Consider the following 23,575-nt stretch of genomic DNA (forward strand, 5'->3'; position numbering starts at 1 on the left):
GATTACACTTGCTTCTGAAACATGTTTTTGCTTCATTATACTCAAGAATCAATTGGTCTTATTTTCATTTTGTATGTTGTGTTAGCGGGGCTTCAAAAGAATATGTGTTTTTCTTTTTGCTTCCTAAATTTGTCTTTTTAAGCAACCATCATCATCACCTCCACCCCTGCACTTTCCTTTTCCCTCCTTAGGAATAAAGCTAATAATCGCCTTGTGTCTGATTTTTTTTGTTATGATTTCAGCCATTCTCTGAAAATCATATGCCCCAATGATTGGAGAGTCATAAAGTTTATTTAGAGCCACTTTGATATAAAAATTAAGGCATCAGGCTAGAAAACAGGAGACTGTGAATTCTAGTTCTGCCTTGAGCATGAAATCAGCTAAGTGGCCTTGGGCCAGTCACTTTTTCTGAGCCCTAGGAAGGAGACAATGGCAAACCATTTCTAAAGAACCTTGCCAAGAAAATTACAAGGACTTATCCAGGCACTCTCCAAGAATCAGACACAAGAAAAAATAGGTAGGCTATGGCCTTGCTCATGGCACAAATAGCATCAGAGGGCAAGTAGTCCTCAACTTACAACAATCCATTCAAAGTTACAACTGCACTCAAAAAAGTAACTTAAGACCATTTTTCACACTTATAACCATTGCAGCATTCCTTTAGTCATGTGATCAAAATTTGGAAGTTTGACATCTGGTTCATATTTATGATGGTTGCAGTGTCCCAGGCTCATGTGATGTGACCATCTTTTACCACCTTCTGACAAATAAAGTCAATGGGGAAGCCAGATTCACTTAACAACCATGTCACTAACTTAACAACTGCAATGATTTATTTAACAACTGTAGCAAGAAATGTCATAAAATGGAGCAAAACTCACTTAACAAATGTTTCACTTAGCAACATAAATTTTGGGCTCAATTGTGATCATAAGTCAAGAACTACCTGTAGTAAGAAATTTCTAAAACTAAAATTAGACAATTACACACACAGACACACACACACACACAGACAAATGATGAAATTTATTCATCATATTTGATTTTATTCATAAAATTTTCCTCCACTCATGTACAAAATTACAGTTTTATTTATCAAAAGCAAGGGAATTTGATGGAGCTTCACTATAATCCTGGATTTACTGAGTGGGAAAAATAAATGAGTCCAGCATCACACTGTGTATCATCTTCTACACAAGTACAAAAACAATCACAATCATAGCTCTTTTCTGCAATGGGAGCATATGATTTTCCACTCTGGGTATATATTATTCCAAATCCCAGTAATAAAGAATGAAAAAAAGGCTTTATAATTGAAAAGCTACAAAAGCTTTAACTATAGTGGGGAAGATGGGATTTTCTGAAGCCCTGAATATGCTACCTTGTGTGGAAAGTCAATCATTGAGACAAACTTAATTACAACATTTTGTAGAGGAAAAATGGAGGGGGGGGGAGTGGAGAAAGAGACATGCCTTACCTGTTTGGCTGTTTCTAGGATGGAGAGAGCTTCAGCCTTACCCAGTTGTTGAACCATCTTGTAAAACAGGCTCTCCTGTTCTTGCAGCAAAATGTATGGCTCATCATATTCTTTCAGGCGTCCCAAATCTAAGACCTGATGAGTTGGCAGAAACAAGTTGCTTAATAAAGGTGAATTTTGGCAGCAGCCAACAGGCATCTTCATCCCACTTGATTTGCTCCTACTCTAGCGCATATTTACATGGACTTTGTGGATACTTAAGCTACAATTAATAGCGGAAGTAAAGAAATAAAGATTCTCATTTTTGTAATTATATTTGTGGTGGCCAGCCTGCTTTAAATTCTGTACAAGAGTAAAGTTGCTGGAAAGGAGAATGAAGGCCAAAATCTTAACCAGAAAAGTTTTGACTGGAAAGCGGAGCTTAAGGAAATGCCACCAAGGTTTTTTTGACAATACACAAAGACTCATTCCACACAATGAGACTGGACGCCCAGCCAATTTTTGAGGGGACTCAAATGGCAATCACACAATAGCTTGCAACCAAATGTTCAATCTTTATTTTTTCAGATGTACCAAACAGTTCTGACTATCAAGCATACAACCAATGAACAAGGAAGCATTGCATCTCAGATGTGTAGAACTATCCCCTTCAGCCGCAACTTATATGGTTAAATACAAGAGTTGTTGAAACTATCCACTGCTGCACAGATTCTGGGCTCCTTCTCAGATAACCTTCCAGCTCTTGGGATGCCATCTAAAACTCGCTTTTTTTTTTTTTTTTTTGCTATGTCCTATGGAGTATAACTTCTCTAGTCAAAAATCCTCAACTGTCATTGAATCAATATAATGCTGATTTGCTTGCATGCTTTGCACAAAAGTCTACAGCACAAAAGTCTGTGTGGAGTAGTGGATCAAACCAAAATTACACACATTTTAAAAATTAGCCTGTTTGTTTAGAGATACCTGGCACAGGTAGTGGTCGACTTACAACCATAATTGAGCCCAAAATTTTTATTGTTAAGTGAGACATTTGTTAAGTGAATTTTGCCCCATTTTACAACCTTTCTTGCCTCAGTTGTTAAGTGAAACATTGCAGTTGATAAGTTAGTAACCTGGTTTTTAAGTGAATATGGCTTCCCCACTGATTTTGCTTGTCAGAAGGTCACAAAAGAGGATCACATGACCCTGGGTCACTGCAACCGTCATAAATATAAATCAGTTGCCAAATGTCTGAATTTTGATCACGTGACCATATAGATGCTGCAGTTGTCGTAAATGTGAAGAATAGTCATAAGTCACATTTTCAGTGCCTGTGGAACTTGAATAAGCTGTTGTAAGTCAAGGACTATCTGTATTCACTCCTTTGGGGGGGGGGGGGTCTTCATAGCTAACTTTCCCTATGAAACCCCCATGGAAAACGTTAGTCTCATTCATCAACTGGCAATGTTTCTAGACACCATTGTGAAGGAGTGGAAATGTCAGGAAATTCAAGGTCAGGAAACAAACACTTCAAGATCAGGAAAAAAAATCTAAAAATGCTACAAAAATGTTCAGCGATACAATAACAGAACCTTGAATTCTGTCCAAGTTTCCATCTGCCCCATCTTTTACCCAACAGAATCAAGGCAGAGCTATTTTAAGTTGTTTCTCATGCTTTTCATTTTCTTAGGACTGAATTACTGTTTCTCCTCAACAATTCATCCATTCCTTCCCTAATCTTTGCTCTACACTGACAATAGTCAACTTGTTGAAAGGTATACTTAACGACTGCCCTGTTTAGCGACTTAGCGACTGCTCTGTTAAGCAACTGCTCAAAGTTACAACAGTGCTGAAAAAATATGACCAATCAACACTTGACTCTTGCAGGGTTCCTGCATCCAAGTAGTCAAGATTTGGGTGCTTTGCAACCAGCAGGCATCTACGTTTATTGCAGCAGCCAATGGTCACATAATCACCATTTGTGTGTTTCACAACTGGCTTCCAACAAGCAGAGTCAATGAAGAAGCTGGCAGCCAAATCGCAACTTGTGATCACGTGATGTCTCAAAGAACCACGATGACTTGTTTAATGACTGAATGAGAAGTAAGGCTGTGGGTCATGTGATGCTTCATTTACCGACCACGTTGCTTAGTGACGGAGTTAGCAATTGTGGTTGGTAAGTGAAGACTACCCGCAATCGCTTCAGCCCTATTTTCCCTGCAGCTCCTTCATGGAAAGCTCGCTCACACTGAACAGAGCTACACTGAGAAAGATTAATTTGCCAGAATAAATGTGTAGCTTTGCCCCTATGATTTAGAAAATACGTTACACAATTTGCTTTTCCCCAATGAAAATAAATTGCTTGCAAATTTTTTTTTTTTTAAAGGATGACTTTTTGAAGACATATGAATGGAGTTATGGTCATAAAAATTTAGCAGCTTGACACTTCTTTTTCAAATAAGCTTTTTTAAAAAAAAAAAACAGCCAGTGAAAAACCAAAAAGTGCATTGGAAATAACACACCCCCATATCCCCACACACCTCACAAGAATACTATAAAATCCAAACAATCCTATGTACTGTATGCTGATCTGAAGTAATTCCCATTGTTTCACTTGGCAAGTGTGCTTTGAATCACGATCTAATTAAGGCTACTCATTTAGCTTTCCATTTTAATATTATATGACACTGCAAATATTCTTGTAATCTCAGAGCTACTATTCTCGACACAGATTTAAATTCCTTCTCTTTATTCTGTTTTATTTACACATACAAGAACACATTACAAATCTTAAATTCATTGCACCCTCATTGACTATGTTTAATTATAATTAAAATCACCTTTCTGAAGGGTTTAAAGATAACTGAATCTTTCATCTACAGAGCACCAGCACAACAATCAAGATGTCCTATAATTTTGCAAGCCAATTTAGATGCCTTGAATGTGTAATTTAAAAAGCAAAGCCCTTTATTGAATAACCACTCCCTTAGAAATGAAAGGAGGGAAATCCAGGCTGTAAATATAGGCTTCATCTTCTAAAAAGAGTGAAACGTTTTCACTTTGCATTAAATAGAGCATATCCTGCTTTGTATGAAAATGAGCCTCTGTGTGGCCACCAGTTTCTATATACTATATATTCTTTCTTAAGCTGCACTTTAAAGAAATCCTGTCCAATTATTTTTCGTGTGTTGTTTCAGCAACAAAAGAACATTGCTATTAATTACTTAGTACATGACCATATGAAAGCCTCCAAAATTGTAATAAAACAGAAAGGAAAAATATTAAATACATAGTAATCACAGGATCACCCAAAGCCCGAAGGTTATCCCAGATCACTTTAGTGACATGGAAAAGGCCATTTATATTGTGCGGAAGAAGGCGATGTTAAACCACTCCTGTATTTTTACCAAGAAAATCACATGGACAGACACTATTAAATGATTGACAATATTGTTGTTGTTGTTAGTTGCGAAGTCGTGTCCAACACATTGCGACCCCATGGACAAATTCCTCCAGGTCTTCCTGTCCTCTACCATCTGCTGGAGTCCATTTAAGCTCACACCTACTGCTTCAGTGACTCCATCTAGCCACCTCATTCTCTGTCGTCCCCTTCTTCTCTTGCCCTCAATCTTTCCCAGCATTAGGCTCTTCTCCAGTGAGTCTTTCCTTCTCATTAGGTGGCCAAAGTACTTGAGTTTCAACTTCAGGACTGGCCTTTTAAAGAGCAGTCAGGGTTGATCTCTTCTAAGACTGACCAGTTTGAACGCCTTGCAGTCCAGGGGACTCGCAAGAGTCTTCTCCAGCACCATAGTTCAAAGGCCTCAATTCTTTGGTGCTCAGCCTTTCTTATGGTCCAACTTTCACAGCCATTCATTGCAACTGGGAAAACCATGGCCTGGACTATATGTACTTTTGTTGGCAGGGTGATGTCTCTGCTTTTTAGTATGCTGCCTAGATATAGTGCCAGATAATGGGCACCTCAAGTCAGAGGCCATTCAACATGATACAGATAATCCTCAATTCATTACCAGTTGTTCAAAAACTGATTGAAATTATGATGGCGTGGAATGAGGGGGAGTTACAATCAATCCTTGGGAATTCTGGCCACTGCAGCATCCTTGCAGTTAATGACTGCAGTCTGGGTGCTCAGCCCATACATCTGCCAAGGTTGAGAAACACTACTATAGATGCAAAAGTTGGATTTTAAAAAAGTGGAATGGAAGTAGTATTGATCCTTTTGGATTTTGGTGTTATAAAAATAGAGAGTACCATAGGCAGTTGGGAAAACATGCAGTTGAATGATAAAATAAAACCATCATGGTCCTCACAAAGGACTCAAAGGACCAGACTCAAATAATTATATTTTGGACACTGTATGCAAATATCCAGCTCCCTTGAGAAGTACATAATACTTGAGAAAGTTGAAGGAAGTAGATGGACTGATGGCAAAGTTGAAGGAAGTAGATGGACTGATTACAACAGCAACGAATATACTGCTGAGAGACCTAAAAGTCTATTCTAGAAAAAGTCTATATTTGTGGTTGCTAAGAATCAATACTGACTTGATAGTATCTAATCAATCAATCAATTAATCATCCGTTCAGTTTACGGTTAATCGTGGTTATGATGAACATTGAGAGAAATATAGAGTAGAATAGAATAGAATAGAGTAGAGTAGAGTAGAGTAGAGTAGAGTAGAGTAGAATAGAATAGAATAGAACAGAACATAAGAGAATAGAATAGAATAATGTTTATTTTCACTTTGAATGTACACTAATCGGCATATATTAAAATGAAATTTTGTTGCATACAGCTTTCAAAGGTCACCACCTCTGATATACACTACATAAATATGATATAAATAAATAAATAAATATAGAATTATGCATATACCCACATATATTATATGACACAGAGAAACAACAGTCTAGTTCGGGTTATGTATACATGTGCATGGCGAGAAAAACGAATCTTGCGAGTTTACCAGATGGATGGCATAGGGAACAAAGCTATTACTAGTACTAGGTAATTAGGTATGCCTAGTCTAACAACGAGAAGGATTGAGGGTGATAGTCTTCTAGTACTTGACAGGCTGTCACAGAGAAGAAAATTTTATTCTCCAAAGTACCTGAGGGCAGGACAAGAAGTCATGGATGGAAGATCATTAAAGAGAGATCCAATCTAGAACTAAGAAGAAGTTTCCTGACAATGAGAACAATTAATCAGTGGAACAGCTTGCCTCCAGAATGTGGATGGTCCATCCCTGGAAGTTTTTAAGAAGAGACTGAACAGCCATTTGTCCAAAATGGTATAGTGTCTCCTATTTAAGCAGGGGATTGGACTAGAAGATCTCCAAGGTCACCTCCAACCCTATTATTCTGTGTTTTAAATTGACATTTAAACTGACACCAAATTTAACTCTTTTTCTGGTTCCAACCTCCTCTTTGCCCAAACAATCATTGTTGGGCTATTATGGCAAAATATTCACAGGTCTGAAAGCCAGTTTTGCTACCTCTCTTGGAGGTCCTCCATCAAGGAAATAATAAAAACTGGTCACCTAGAAGCTGCTTCTTGCCAGAAGATGGGAGGTGGTCCTGAAGGATGGGCACTCAAGGCAACAGGGAGTCACTGGGACATACTATAGTCCTGGGAAGTTTCTCTCTGTGTTACCTTCTTAAGAGACAAAGTTAATAACTGCAGTATATTTATCAGTTATGTACAGCTTCAGACATGGACTCTATCCTTGCCTAGTCACATTTTTAAAAAATAAAATAAAATCTCAGTTCCTGAAATAGTTATAGGGAAAGGCTATTCAGGAGCTGAATACAGGTAGTCTTCGACTTACGACCACAATTGAACGCAAAATTTCTGTTGTTATGTGAGACATTTGTTAAGTGAGTTTTGCCCCATTTTACAACTTTTCTTGCCAGAGTTCTTAAGTAAATCACTGCAGTTGATAAATTAGTAACCTGGTTGTTAAGCAAATCTGGCTTCTCCATTGACTTTGCTGGTCAAAATGTCACGAAAGGCGATCACATGACTTTGGGACCCAGCAAAGGTCATAAATATGAACCAGTAGCCAAGCATCTTAATTCTGATCACAGGATCATGGGGATGCTGCAAAGGACGTAACTATGAAAAATGATCATACATCACATTTTTCAGTGCCGTTGTAACTCTGAACAGTCACTAAATGAACTGTTGTAAGTCAAGGATTACCTGTGTATTTGCAGAATGAATTATGAAATGTGTCATTAAACATGGTACTGTTTATTTGAAATTAATTAGAATATTTAAAGAGCACAAAGGCACAATGTGCAATAGGCTAAATAGGTCATTTTGTTCATATAGAGATGTTTTTAAAATAAATATATATATTTTCAGAAATATAATTTCAGCTAGCACTTTATTTTTAAGGATTAAAACATTCACAGAAACAGATGACCGCAGATAGAAAATTCTAAACAAGATGAATAGTATATGCCATATTTTGTATATCTGTTCTGGATGGCATCTTGTCAGTGAATTAAGGCTGTCAACTCTTGAAAGTAAAAAAATCTATTTTATGAGCTATTTGTCTTTTAGAGTTTTGGGTGCACAGCAAGTGGCATAAAAGCTTCCCCGTCTCCAATAGCCAAATTCCTACCCACTCATTGCTAACTCTAATCTTCAAAATTTTATTTCGGTATGATATCTGCAAGCAACTATCATTATTAACATTTAATGTTATAATTCATGAAGGGTAAGCTAAATTTTACTTGGTGAATTACATATTTTGTGGTGCAGTTTGCACATGAACTGTTCAACTATACTTTCTTCTTATCAGTTGAATAGTCCTTCGAGATACACATTGTAAATTTGAAGATTACAGGTAGAACCACAGAAATGTACCCTCACAGCTGAAGTTAAGAGGACAATGGAACATACAAATAAAGACTTATTGATGCTTAGGTTGCTGCACTGGGAGAAAGGGACCCCAACTTATATGAGCTAAATTGAATATTTTTCAGGGATATACATATACTGCACATAGAACATATAATAATAGGGTTGGAAATGATCTTGAAGTTCTTTTAGTCCCATCTCCTACTTAAGGAAGGAACCTTATACCATTTTGGACAATGATTGTTCAATCTCGTCTTGAAAACTTCCAATGATGGAGCACTCACAACTTTAGGAGGCAAGCTGTTGCAATGATTAATTGTTCCCGTTGTCAGAAAATTTCTTCTTAATTCTCACTTGGATCTCTCTTTGTTAAGCTTCCATCTATTACTTCTTGTCCTGCTCTCAGGTGCTTTGAAGAAAAGATCAATCCCCTCTTCTCTGTGACAACCCCTCAAATATGGGAAGACTGCTATCATGTCACCCCTAACCCTTCTCTTCATTAGACTAGACCAGGGGTAGACAACCTTGGCTCTTTTATGACTCGTGGACTTCAACTCCAAGAATTCCTGAGCCATAGTAGTTCCTACATCCATTTATTGTATGGTTTAGCCTCCAGACCTCTAATTATCTTTGTTGCTCTTTTCTGCACACTTTTTAAGAGTCTCAACATCTTTTTTATATGGTGGTGACCAGAACTGGATGCAGTATTCCAAGTGTGGTCTGTGCAGTATAAAATACTAATATCACTTCACATGAGCTTGATATTATCTGTCGGTTAATGCAGACTGCATTGGTCCTTTTGGCAGCTGCAACACACTGACTCATACTTCAGTGGTTGCCCACTAATACATCTAGATCCCTCTTACAGTTACTGCTGTTGAGCCAGGTGCCACCTATTCTACTTCTGTGCATTTCTTTTGTCTTGCCTAAGTGTAAGACCTTACTTTTCTCCCCACTTAATTGTATTTTGTTGGATAAGACCCAGAGTTCAAGTCTGTCAAGATTCTTTTGGAACTTGAGTTTATCTTCTAAAGCATTGGCTATTCTCCTCTACTTGGAGTCACCTGCAAAGTTGATGAGTTTCCCATCTACAGCAATATACTCTGCCTTGTTTTGAAGATCACTATACAAATCTTAAACAAATAATGAAATAATTATGCTACAGAATAAGGGGATCTGTATTGAACAATGTACCATATTTCAATTTGTTCATGGTGCATATTTTACTGTGCTTCAAAAATTTAGATTCAACAGTATATAGGAAAGCTTGCTAAAATTTGAAACAGATAGCAGCAAACATGCAAATCCTAGCAAAGAATAAGGCTCCTAGAGAAAACTGCACTGTTCCTTCAAAGAGTTATTGACAAACACAATCCAAAGAACTCCTGGAGTTCAGTTCTGAAGAATTGCACAGCCCAACTCAAGCAACTTGTGGTCCACCAAACCTAATGCAGCTCAGAACTACAACTCAGGATTTTTCCAGTGCTCGTGAGATGTTCACTTCCCAACCAGCATAAAAAACAGGATTTATCATGTAAAATTCCTGGCTTTTTCAGTTTTGCATCATTCTTAATTGTGGGTCAGGTTTTTTTTTTTTTTTTACAGCCATTCCACATGAAGCATGAACAAAATAAAATCTACCGTGATGAGACAAAAGCCAAGGAGATCATGGGATTTTCTTCAATGTATCTACATAAACATAAAGTTCAGCAGAAATTTCCATCCTCTGAGAATGTCTGAGGTCTGCATATCTTTGAAAAACAAGTTGTTGGAATGAAACGGTTAAAGAGAAGAAGGTGGGAGCATGCAGGCAGCATGAGCAACCTATGTGAGGTCACATCACAGATGTTGAAGAAGAGCCTTCGGCAAGGGATAGGTACTTCTATTCCAACAAATGCATATATAAATTATAATCAAAAGCTTAAACATCAGCCAAGTTTCTGACATTCTTGCTTAGTCTGAGAAAAAACTTAGTTTCAGGAACTGAAGCCATGAGAATGAAGGAAACCTATTTATAACAACTGTTGTAAAGTGAAAAAAAAATGGGGTAGCATCCAAGCATTAACTATTTGTATTTAATTTTGTCATCAAATTACACCTAGATGGGAGGGCTCATCATACCTTCTCACAACTTATTTTTTTGCTCTAGTTACTACCACAGAATGCAAAATCTGTTACATTCATCATACAAATCAGACAGTTCCTGAGATATAAGACGAGGCAAAAATAATCTGAAATGATAGAAAGGCAGTAATATTCTAGCACAGAAGCTGAACCAGAGAACATGATTTGAATACCGGATTTCACATAAATGAATTGGTGTGACCTTTTCCTGAGATATCAATTAGGTTATTCACCAAATATGAACAAATGAGTCTCAATCACGAAAGCATCTCTCACGCTGCTGTTACCTTGGCCCTTACTTTTGGCTTCTTGTTGCATATAATAACAGAGCTTAGTCAAAACTTAAAACAGTATCATCAGAAGGGGTGATTTGGGAAGCAAATACAAGGTAAGCAGATGGTGATTCCCCTCCATACCCATTATGTATGAAATGAAATTTGTCTTATAATTATTGTTGTACATTTGTCAAGAATTACAAACTCAATAAGAGTGAAAAAAATCTACTACCCTGAACTCATAGAAATTCTTGTCCTGGCAAGAATTTTAAATGATCTACCTGACCAAACATATCTATAATTTTATAGATAATGTTTACAGTGATAAGGGCTCAGAGCAATGTTTCTTCTTCCCAGATCAGGATAGGCCAATATTCAAGAAATTCTAAACTCCTTCAGCAGCATAAATGGTTAAGCGGTTAAAATCAATTCTTATGACAGAAGTAGTTGGTACAACTTGATAGTCACAAGCTAAGTTGTACCCTGGCAGAAAGGTTTTTCTATAAATCATAGGCAACTTCTTGCTGCATTGAAAAAAAAAAGTAAATATATTTTTTCTTCTCAGATGACTATTTTTTTTATCCCAGCAAAGTTTAATGTACCTATTTTAGAGCAATAAACTTCACTACTTCTTTCTAGCTACATAAAAAACAGAAATTTTGAAAGCTGTAATTTTCTTAGGTAGTCGGACATTCAATCTTCGTAAGAAATGGTAATACCTCTGGTGTATTACGGTGTGAAGGTGATAAATTATGAAACAGAATGAAGAAAAGTACATGTTTTTGCCTATTTTGTGCCATCAGAAAACTATAAGGATGGTTTTCTTTAAAAGGCCTATTATTTATAAATACACAATTGATGAAAGTAATGTAGAGCCTTGATTTCAAACAATCTGAACTTATTTTGTCATGCAAATAGATCTTTAGAATGCTCACATAAAACACAGGTGTCTGTTTATTGTTCTAGAGTTTTGTGTGTATTATTTTATATTCAATCTTCTATAACACGGGTGTCAAACTCGCCGCATCACTTGACATGTCGCGACGTATTGTGACTTTTTTTACATTGCGGGAGCTGGGGTGGGCGTGGTGTCCATATGATGCAACCAGCCTGCGGGCCGGCAGTTTGACATCCCTGTTCTATAAGTATATCTTTAATATCATTTTTCTACATAGTTCCAAACTGTAGGTACCTTGAAATAAATTTAAAAGTAGTATTTTTAATGCAATTATTTGATTGGAATGGGACCTGCTTACACGTGGGATGATCTATGATTATCAGAACAGCTTTTTGACTTCAGTCTAAGTAATCTCCAAACTAGACTCACAGGATACAAAAGAAACTGCTTGGAAAAATAACAACTGAACTAGATTATCAGCCTGTGGACTTTCAACCCAATTTCTAATATTTCTAAGATATCAGAATAACTGTTTGGTTAGAAGATTTAATCTGGAATTAAAAGAGCAGGTATAGTTGCCCTCACACCAAAGATACTAAGACCTTAGAGTTGGATTTTTTTTTTTAAAAAAAAAAGTATGTATATGCTATGCCTTCAATTTAAAACAAAATGCCTTTCCTATTTTGAAATTCCATTGAAATTTGTTTAATATTAGCAACTGCTGTGGAGACTAAAGCAAGATTGGGATATACCTTGGTGATTGCTACAATTTCTGCAATCCTAGAGGTTTCTTTCTGTTAGGTAAAATGTTGAGGAAGAAATTCTCTGCTGAGATAACCAGCAAAACCCAACACAGATTCACCACACAAATTATTTTCTTCTAGCCAGGAAATGTTATCAAAACTAGGGTAACTCCTGGGTACACCCTTCACACCTAAGACTTCTAATTCACATTCTGTACTTATTTATAGATTTCCTTCAAATTTTATAATGTGGTTAAACTCTAGAATTTTCCTCCTTAAATAAATAATGAAATGTGGTAGGGTGCTTTTTTTGTCATAGCACAAAGTAACAAGCCTATAACAAAATTAGTTCTGATTGAGCAACCTATCAGCCCAGCAAATAAATAATAATGATCCTTGATATGACCACCAAGCCAAAACTGTGAAGAAATCAAAGAGCATCCAACCCATCAAGGCATTCCAAAAGTTTGATACAAAAAGATATGGTTCGACTTGGCATCTAAAACTATAATGCAGTGTTTCCCAAACTTGACAATTTCAAGGCATGTGGACTTCAACTCCCAGAATTCCACAGCCAGCATTGCTGGCTGTGGAATTCTGGGAGTTGAAGTCCACATGCCTTGAAATTGTCAAGTTTGGGAAACACTGCTATAATGAAATGATATCTAGTTGGCTTCAGCGAAATACATTCCCAAGTGTAGGCATTTCCCCACAAGGCACCTGCTTCAGAAACAGGAAGTCAAATTTGCCATGTGTGCAAATGAGTCTAAACCTCTGGGCAAATGAAGAAAATTCAGATCAGAAGAGATACTCTCCAAGTATTTAACAGATATTTACCAGAAACTGAAACCATGAGTCTAGAAGTCAGATTGCCAGTGCAACCGGACCAAAACTGGAACAAAACAGTTGCTATGAATGTACAATTGGACAGTCCTTTTCAAGCTGATTTCCATCTACCCGGACTGTGAAAAAATAAAGATCTTAATGGTCTCATTTGCACTGATGTCTTTAATTCCATAACATTTGTGATCACTCAGATCAGCCATGTGACCAAAACCTAAACAAGTAACAAATCTTGTCTGGAAGGTATCTCATTCTTTTACCCAACTGCCTATAAGCCATTGCGGGTAATCAGATACTCCAGTTGCTCTGCCCTCTGAAATCAGTTCCTTTTCCTCTTGCACAACTTGCCATTAGAAGAAATCCCTTATATGCATGTACTGGTTCTGGGCTTTGCAGATTGCAATACATAGGCAAGGGGAGGGAGCATTGCTAACAACATCAATGTACAACAACATAAAAACAATAGGGGGTCTGGAGGCTAAATCATATGATGGATGGTTGAGAGAGCTAGATATGTCTAGCCTATCGAAGAGAAGGATTAGGGGTGACATGATAACTGACTTCCAGTATTTGACAGGCTGTCACAGAGAAAAGGGGATTGATTTGTTCTCCAAAACACCAGATGGCAGGACAAGAAGTAATGTTGTTAAAGACAGATCCAACCCAGAAGTAAGGGAGAAACTTCCTGACTGAGATAACAATTAATCAATGGAATAGCTTGCCTCTTAGAGTTGTGGGTGCTCCATTGCTGGAAGTTTTCAAAAATAGACTGGACAACCATTTGATCAGAATGGTATAAGATCTCCTGCCTTGAGAAGGGGGATTGTACTAGAAGACTCCAAGGTCCCAGTTGAATGATTCTATGTATTCGCATGCAAACAATAAATAGTATACCCAACTCCCAGGAAAGTGCTTGTATCTTGTTGAACAGCCTTGAGTAAAAGTAAAATCACTGCTTATATACCCTTGGCCTAGTATATTATAAAGGTGTGACATTGCATTGTTGTTGATAAATGCATGTGGATGATTTTCTTATTTTTCCCTTCCTACTAGGTTGGCATGTTATGTAGCCTGAGGCTGCATCCCCTATTTAGTTTAGGTATTTTAATTGCAAATAGCATGCTAAAATCACGCTGGCATATTCAGGCAGAAAAAAAATGTGTAGTCAATTTTTCTGGACACTTAAAAAAGATGTCCTCCACGATCTGAAGAGCAAGCTATAGGATCGACAATGATACAGGAATTTCCTAAGAAAGAACACAGAATATTTATTTATTAAGTTGGAGAGATTTCCTTTTCTCTCAAAACTTATTAAGAATAGTTTAAGATGGCATACTCATAAGGTGACCAACTTTTTTACAATGAAAAGGACACAAATAAATTGAAGAAAAAATATCGTAAATAAAAGAAACATTTTATTTATTGCAACAATAATACAGACAACTTGCATGTGCAAAGTTTGCCAGCCGGGTGTTTTGGCGCGCTCAGCAGCAATTCCTATTGGCTTTCGAAATAGTCCGAGTAGCACAGCTCATGCAAAAGTTGAAAAAAAATCATCAAAAAAAGGTGCCGGAACACCGTTCTGAGCGTTCTATGAGGGGGAAAAAAAGCCCTGCAGATTAGTCTTCAGATATCAAAAAGGAGGACATGTAGGAGGACACTTTTTGAGGGAGGACAGAACTTACAAAAGGAGGACTATCCTCCCTAAAGGAGGATGGTTGGTCACCTTAATACTCAAAACAGCAATAAAGAAAAACCAGTTAAATGAAGGAAAAATATTCCAGTAATATTAAAAATGTGAATTTATTAGTTGTTTCAAATTAAGTCAATAACAGAGCATGTACTTTGCAGGCATTTCTATGAAGGGCTGGAAAAGAATTGTACTGTAAACTTTTGGAAGATGAGCTGCATGTGTCTAAATCCATATATAAAATCAGGGTTTGACTTTATAAAATAGCAGCCTAAGCTGTTAAAAACACAGTAGGTAAGAACAACTCCAAAAGTTTTATCATAAATATCTGAATCAAGGAATAACCCATAATAATGGGCTTTTCAAAACAATTGTCTCGCTAGCAAAACAGAACACTTTAACATCTTAATCTGACCACTTGCACATTCTAGCAGTTTGTAAACACTACTTTGAAAAGTGAACAACATACTAACTTAATGAGGTAATGCATCATATCAGAAAGGTACATAATTTGTTCTAGGAACTTTTGGAAGATACTGATTATATAAACCCACATCAGCAAGTGCTCAGATTAAATATCTGTGTCTGAAGTTTTTTAAAACAACAACAACAAGAAGAACTCTAGACCTCTTATCAAATGTTGAAACAATTGTCTACCAAGTTCAATGGAATCACATCGTGAAAGAGTGGCTGGGAGGTGGGGCATTGTTTTGCAGTTATGCCATTCTGAATGTTGGTACTGTAGAAAGATATAACGGTTTTGGCTCCACGATCCTTGAGATCCAACTGCCACAGAAGTGATGCTGGAAATGCTCCTCAACTTGATATTAAAATTCAATGAGCAGCAGCTATTTAAAAAAGTTTATATTTTTAGATAGTGAACTAACTCACGTAAACTAGGGAGTGACCCTAACATTTTGAGAACATGTATTTTCTTAACAGGGATGTTATTATTTACTATTAATGTCAGTACTATTTTTTTTTAATATATTGTAAAAAGTGATGTCTATTGCTGGTCTATGACCGTAATAAAGTTATAAGGCATTTCAGGCAAATTGTAGTGATGCCTTAAACACCCTCAAAACAAAGAAAATGAACATCATTGTTCTCTTCTGTGACCTAATTCTGATATGTATTAGTAAATAAATTCTCTGTTCCTCAATCCATATTTTGCTGAAGTACAATATTTGAGAACTGGGAGTAGATCTTACAGTAGATGTAATCTACTTGCAAATGAAAATGTCCTCACTTCAAAAGTCCTTTGTCAAATAATTATATAATGTGGTACACATTTGTTTTGCTGAGATTACTATTTTGTTACTTAATAATAATTTAACATAAACAAAAAAGAAGGAAAAAAGAAAACAGAAAGGAAAGGAAAAACAGATTATAGTTGGATAAATAGGGAATATGTAAGTGGCACATAAAGTTTTTATTTATTTAATTGATTAGATCCAAATGAGTATATATGATATTGCTTTTAAAATCTAACAATTAGAATTAAGCGCAACACAGAATATAAATATCAGAAACAAACTTATCAAATTATACACAACTAAAATATTAAGACTTTATGTAGAAAGAAGCACAAATGTTGAATGTGGTACAAATCCATATATGAAAGTATAACCTTGAAGTAGTTTCCATTCAAATTAAAATTCTTTGTCAAATTTACTTTTCATATACAAAGTTATTCTGGATTTCAAAGCATACCTCCACAACATTAGCCATTCTTTCAATGGCCATTCTTCTATAGAGTGGACAAAATGTCTTTTCCAATGAGAAACAGATAATCTTTATAGCAATTAACATGTGCAGATCTCATTAGAAAACTTTGTGGGAATATATGGCTTAGTAAATTTTAATTAAAAATACTATTTTCTCTCACAATACAGTATGTTCCATTCATTGTATGCTGCATTTTATTACTATATTCAGGTTTTTTTCCTAGATAGACTATTATAGAGTATTTTCATACAATTTTAGTCTTTTGAAAGACTAATTTAATATTTCTCTGTTTGGCAAACATTGTATTCATTAATAAATATTTTCTATCACAAGTACTTTCAGACAGGCAACTAAAATCACTTAAATGAGATGGGTGGTGTAAAAACATGATGAATACATAAAAATAAAAACTAAAACAATGCAATCATGAATTTTTAGAAAATGAGCATTTCTTCTGCAACATAAAGCAATAAAAACTTAGTATATAATAAAAGCACAGTTCTTGAAGATAACCAAAACAGCTCAACCTCTCTAGAAATTCTGCTGCAGTGAATTTGCATTTCTGCACATAGGAATTATTTTTATTTCCCAATAAGTACACAAAAAAGTATACAAAACAAAATAAACAAAAATCCTTAAGACAAAACCAAGACAAATTGGTCAAAAAGTCATTATGATATCTATTCGTCTATATCTATCTATCTATCTATCTATCTATCTATCTATCTATCTAACTATCATCTTGACAAGTAATTAAGAAATTACTACAAAAGCATTTATAAAAGACACTACACCTCTTAAAACTGTATTAAACTAAGTCTTTCTAGAAGTTATGTTATTAAACTGCAGTCAGGCAGTAAGACCTGAATATCCCAGGCTATATATTAGACTGGGAAAAATGCAGTGGTGAAGTACTTCAGAACTGCTGCCAAGAAAATTACAAGCTTGTCAAGTTCAACAGAAAAAAAATGTGTTTTCCATATTGCCATCTTTACAGGCATAGCCCATTTAATTACTCTGTATTAAACTTTTTCAAGAGATCAGAAAGATTACCCCCAGAGTCTTCTTATTAATTAAGAGTATTACAATCTATCTTGTACATTTGAACATATGAAATAGATAATGCAAAAAAATTATCCAATCTTTGTTGTTAGCCACTAAATATATTCTAGCAAAACAATGGAATAATAAAATACATCTTTCTTAAGATTAAAGGTACTAGAAGTGTAAAAAATTCCTTTGCCTGAAAAATTAATTGAAGAATCATTTAATCCCTAATAGTTGACTATCACAGATGATTAAAATGCTGTATTTATGAACCTTCTCTCACTAGAGAGGGAATACAACCACTGATAGGAGGGGAAAATCTCTTTAGAATATTTTTAGACTTTAAGCCTATCCATATTCATTTGGAAGTACTAATAGTATGCTTATTTATGTTCAAATATTGGAACGTATTAGCCATCTTGTTGGCCTATACAGTTGTATAATAAATTATGAATATGGCTTAATTCCATAGTACTGTAAAATTTATTATTTACAATTATTTGCATGTCCCTTCGTCTCTTGCTTTCTATAAAACTTGATAAGCAGTAAAAATGACTAAATACTGATGATTAAAAACTAGTATAAATACATCACTCCCAAAAGACTGATCTTCCTCTCCCAAGACCCTTTTGAAAATGGCTGCCTTTACCATCTGATGGAAAGACCTCAGAGTAGTGACCTATCTGGCCACATAGTGAGGTGGGGGAGCTTTTTTATCTATTTATTAAATAAATTTACACTCAGTTTACACATGGTGACTCCAGAAAGTTGGGGCTGCTTCTGGGAATATTATTCTTCACGTCTCACTAATCGTTCATTCATTCAGTCAATCAATCAGACTTTGATGCTGCCCAACTCCAATCAACTCTAAGTCATTTTTTTAGTGGAAAAACGTAATGGAGTAATGCTGGAAATTTTATTCAATGCATCTTAAACTAGATCTTAAGCTAGAGAAGGCAAACCATAGCTAAATGCAATTTATTTGATTGAAATTAACATTACATTATTGAACAGTATTTATTAACTTTTATGCCCGACAACTATATGTACAGTACCTCCAGTTTCAACATAAATAATCTCAATGAAAATGTTTTGTGGAAGTATATTCAGTATTAGAACTCTTTCAGTTATATTTGCTGTCAAAGCAACTGAAGTCAACAAAAATGTCAGGTCTGCACTGTTTATGTTAATCTCGATAATCAAGACTTCATCATTCATTATTGCCAAATTCACTGGATCTACTAAAAGACTCAAAAGTGGTTTTTTTCAAGTTTAGGAATGCTGATGGCTTCTATAAACTATGAAAACCCAATCTTCCATCAGGATTAGGCTACTATTAACCAAAACATTTGCAGTTCATAAAGACTAAAGTTTGAAGGGCACTTAGTTAATGGGAGCTGAAATAAAACAACATTCAAGAATTACAGAAGATCCAGGCCAACAGGTGAACAAACGCAAATTGCCACCAAACATTAAAACATCAAATCCTTTCATAACTGTGGTCTAAAACAATTAGAATTGCAACTTTTTATATGGATTTCCCTGCAGGCCCCAATATTTTTCAAAGACACCAAGCCACCTAAAGCACCTTAACTTAAGGGGGTGGCCCCAACCCACCCAGCTTTTAGAAAGCAAGTTAAATCAATATTATTCCAATAGGTTTTAAGACCCATACTTCTTTTGGGGTGTCTTCCACAGTTAGTTGAATGTCATTATTTTAATTGTTTTGTTTGTATCGTATTTTTCATTCTGCTCAGAATCTATGTGGATTTGGGCAGTCTAGAAATAGCTAAATACAATAAATAAATAATATATGATCCAGATTAATTACATTTCTCTGTTGTAATTTTCGGGGCAGCTAGTATGGCCAGATTTTTTTCTCCTAGGTATCTTTGAGACTTTTTCTTTTAACTTGCTCCAATAACTTTTTTTTAAAAAAAAACATCTCACATAAATAATCATTCTTATATCTGTTTTTTTTTTAACAGCGAATTGCTGGTGCAGTACATTAGGAACCTCTGAGATAAAAATGTAGGATAAAATAAGATTTTAAATAAGTCTTGCTAACTTGACATTTTTCTCTAGTCCTGCCTCAGCTTGTATATCCTAAACTGATCCCATGCTGATCCTATAACTATCTTTCTTAAATTAATTAATCCCTTTATGTTACATAACTCCAATTATTTGCAACTTTGATCAATGTTTATTTTTTTTAGATCTTCTAAATTTAAACTACCACAGACAAACTGCCTTCTCTTTTGTTCTGTTTCATTCTACCATCTTCTCTCTATTTTTATCTTTTCCTTTAATACTCATGTTGAAAATGAGAGACCACAATGGTAAGATCCGCCTTAGGAATAGCAGAGCCAATTGTGTATGAGCGTGATCTATCCTTTTAATGTATTGCAAACCTTATTTTGTCTCTTTGAGTAAGTGCTATTTCAAAGACCCATTAGCCATTTCATGCATAGCCTTTCAACATTACAAGGACAAGGGTGTGGACCTGCCAATTAGGTGCTTTTTCTGGTGAAGTCAGATTCATTTCAGGCGTCCCACTGAAACTCTGAGCCTGATGCTTTCTTTAAGGAAATCTTTTAGTGGTGCCAATTTGTCTACAGTACAAGGTGTGTCTTATACTTGGCAACACAAATAATCAATCCTAATCCATTTCCCAGCTGAGCTGGAATCTTACAGCCTCCTTAGGGAATGGACGCTCTTTTTCTCAGTAAGGCTTGACACTTCATGAGAGAGTTTGATGACCAGGAAACAGTTTTCTGTAGCTCATTTGGCCAACCTCTACCTCTCTCCAAAGCCTCAGCTGTGCCTTTTCATGGCATTATGTTGTAGCTGGGAAGAGCAGCTGCACAATGGTAGGTAAGACAAAGTTGCTTTATGGAGTTGCAGAAAGATCTTGCACTCTCCAATGAATCATTTGCCTTTGAATTGTTATAATGCTGTACCATGCAATATGGAAGCATTGATAAGTCCACCTCAAAACCCACCCAATGATGCTCCTCAGTTTTCCTTTTTTTCAACTACAATAGTGGCCAGAAGAGTTGGGAAGGCCAGTTCTCAGTTCACAAACACCAACAGGACTTGAACATGCCTATAAGGGTCTATATGACAATTCACCATGGCCATCTAGCCACAGCCAACTGGCCATGGCCAACTCACCATGGCCAACCTGCTGCGGCATAAGAGTTACACTAATATTAAAGACATAATGGAATAGAACCATTAAAGAAAGGGTGCAAAAGGAGGGACAAAATGAAATGTGAATGGCAAAAATTAAAATATTTTTTATTTATTTTAAATAATTAAATAGAATTGTTAAATTGTCCCACAGCATGTTGTCCCATTGTGAGTTGGCCATAGCAAGTTGTCCTGCAGTGAGTTGGCTATGATGAGTTGGTCATGGTGAGTTGGCTGTGGCAAGGTGTCCACAGTTTTCAATTAAGGTGGCTTTGGGAGTCCACCTGCTTTTAATAAAGCAGCTACAAATGCTATCTGTGCAGGGTCCCTCGTAGCTACAGATGCCTGCAGAAAAGGCACAAGAGGGGGCGGCATCGAATGCAAACTCTTCCCTTTGTGTATTTGCATGTGATGTTGTGATGCAGCTATGAAAGAGTAAAGCTTGTGCCATGATATCACAATGCATGAATTGTCATTGTAGGAATGAATGCCTGTAGCCACTGTTGGGGTCTAATTAATGAGGGTGGAGAAAGTGAGAGCCTAAAAAGGCCTTTGAGAGCTGATAACTCTCTGGATAATTTACAAGATTACATTAACATTTACATGATTGCATGTCAAAGCGCCAAATATACCAGAGAGTTCTCTATTGAGAAAAAAACTGACAGTTTTGCCTACAGAAAATAATGAACAATTCGGAATATTTCACCTTAGTTACTATGTATAGGTAGTCCTTTACTTACAACAATTCATTTAGTGACCATGAATTGTAACAACAGTGCTGAAAAAAGAGACTTATGACCATTTTTCAGTTATGACTGTTGCAGCATCCCCATGGTCACATGATCAAAATTCAGATGCTTGACAACTGGCTCATACTTATGACCACTGCTATGTCCAAAGGTCATGTGATCCCCCTTTGCAACCTTCTGACAAGTCAATGGAGAAATCAGATTCTTAACAACTGTGTTACTAACGTAACAGCTGCAGTGGATTCACTTATCAACTGTGGCAAGCAAGGTCAAAAAATGGGGCAAAACTCACTTAACAAATGTTTTACTTAACAACATAATTTTTGGGCTCAGTTGTGGTCATAAATCGAGGTCTACCTGTACATAAATTTCCACTATGTCACCCACAGTTCTACGGTATATTCTAGAAAAGCACTGGCAGCACCCAGGCATTATTAAAGCAATATTTAACTCTATCTTTTCTAATCCTGATTTTGATAGGTCTATAATTCTTTCCCTACCTGGCAGGGATGTCATAGACTTTAATTAATTAAGGTTTGTAACAAGATTTAAGATTCCCAGATGAAAGGCACAGCATGAGAGAAAAGTGTTATTAGTCATTGGTGTGATTGTCTTAGGACAGTATCACCTTGCACAATACAGATCCTCTCAATGATTTAAAGTCGTTTGAAGTTTGATATGTATTTATAATTAAAAGAAGGATACTGTGGAGATACTCTCTTCAAGGCGTGACTGGGATTGTGAAAGCTGAAGGAGGAGAGAATAAGCTAGAATTAAACAGTTCCTTAGGCCAATTCTGTCTGCAGTTGTGCAAAGTGCATTCTTTTCTTTCTTTTGTTCTCAGGAGACTCCTCTCATTTAGGTAAAATAAAACATGATGAAAAAAAAAGAAGGTGCACTGTCGCTCTGATTCATGTTCCCTCACCATACATTTACACACACATTCACACCAGTGCTAATCCCTTTTATACATTTGCTCATGAGTTTCTCATAAGAAAAAATAAAAGGTGAAAGGTTCCTCTTACACCCCTTTCAGCCTAAAGGGAAAAAAAAGTAAAAATCATTTCATCTGTTTAGCTAGAGGTATGCCACTGATGCATTTTATTTATCAGTTTCAGTCATTTTAGTTTTAATGCAAACTTGCTTTCTCTCACTATAATTTCTTGTCTTAATGTTTTGACAATGTTTGACAATGTTTCCGGCTTTGTGGACCAGTTGGGGGGGGGGGAGAGGGGATGGTTCTACATGAGCAGCCAGGAAGCATAAGCACATGCAGCTCTATTTGCGTGAGTGGCATGCACATGTGCCTGCCGCTCACACAAATGGAACATGCACACACACTCACTTGGTGCTCACACACATGAGGATGCATGTGCGCACTCGCCGGCCGTTTCCATGGCCTAGTTGCAATCCCCTCACAGCCACTAGTAGGCTGCAGCCCACAGGTTGGGGACCCCTGCTTTAGGGGATAATGCTTCTTGTTCTCTCCCTGTTAAGTATTTTTTGCAATTAAGATTCTCTGGACTTCATAACATCAGACTTTCACCATAAAGACAAGTTTCTGTGATTGTTAAGATAGTTACACAGCACATGCAAGCTGGTAGAACTGCACAAAAACTGGGTCAGTGACTGACCCAAAGTAGGGTGTCCAAACAGAAATGTGGCTCTTCTTGTTGCAGCTGGGATTAAGACTGCCATTCCTAAATAACATGGTTGTGAATAGCAATAGCACTTAGACTTATATACCGCTTCACAATGCTTAAAGCCCTCTCTAAGCAGTTTACAGAGTCAGCATATTTCCCCTAACAATCTGGGTCCTCATTTTACTCAGAAAGATGGAAGGCTGAGTCAGCCTTGAGCCGGTCAGGATTGAATTCCTGGCTGTGAGCAGAGTTTGCCTGCAATGCTGCATTCTAACCACTGCGCCACCAGGGCTCTTGTAAAG

General features: G+C 36.4%; 1 protein-coding gene across 2 annotated transcripts in view; it reads right to left on the reverse strand.

The window, feature by feature from the left end:
• ABCC4 (ATP binding cassette subfamily C member 4) overlaps nt 1-23,575 on the reverse strand; it is a 182,880-nt gene that overhangs the window by 4,968 nt on the left and 154,337 nt on the right. For both annotated transcript variants that reach the window (XM_039337655.1, XM_039337654.1), the window contains one exon: nt 1,478-1,612. In XM_039337655.1, coding sequence (XP_039193589.1) covers nt 1,478-1,612 — 135 coding nt within the window. The remainder of the gene's footprint in view (nt 1-1,477; nt 1,613-23,575) is intronic.

This window comes from Crotalus tigris, unplaced genomic scaffold (assembly GCF_016545835.1).
Source record: "Crotalus tigris isolate CLP2741 ecotype Arizona unplaced genomic scaffold, ASM1654583v1 scf7180000017685.4511686, whole genome shotgun sequence".
Classification (NCBI taxonomy): Eukaryota; Metazoa; Chordata; class Lepidosauria; order Squamata; family Viperidae; genus Crotalus; species Crotalus tigris.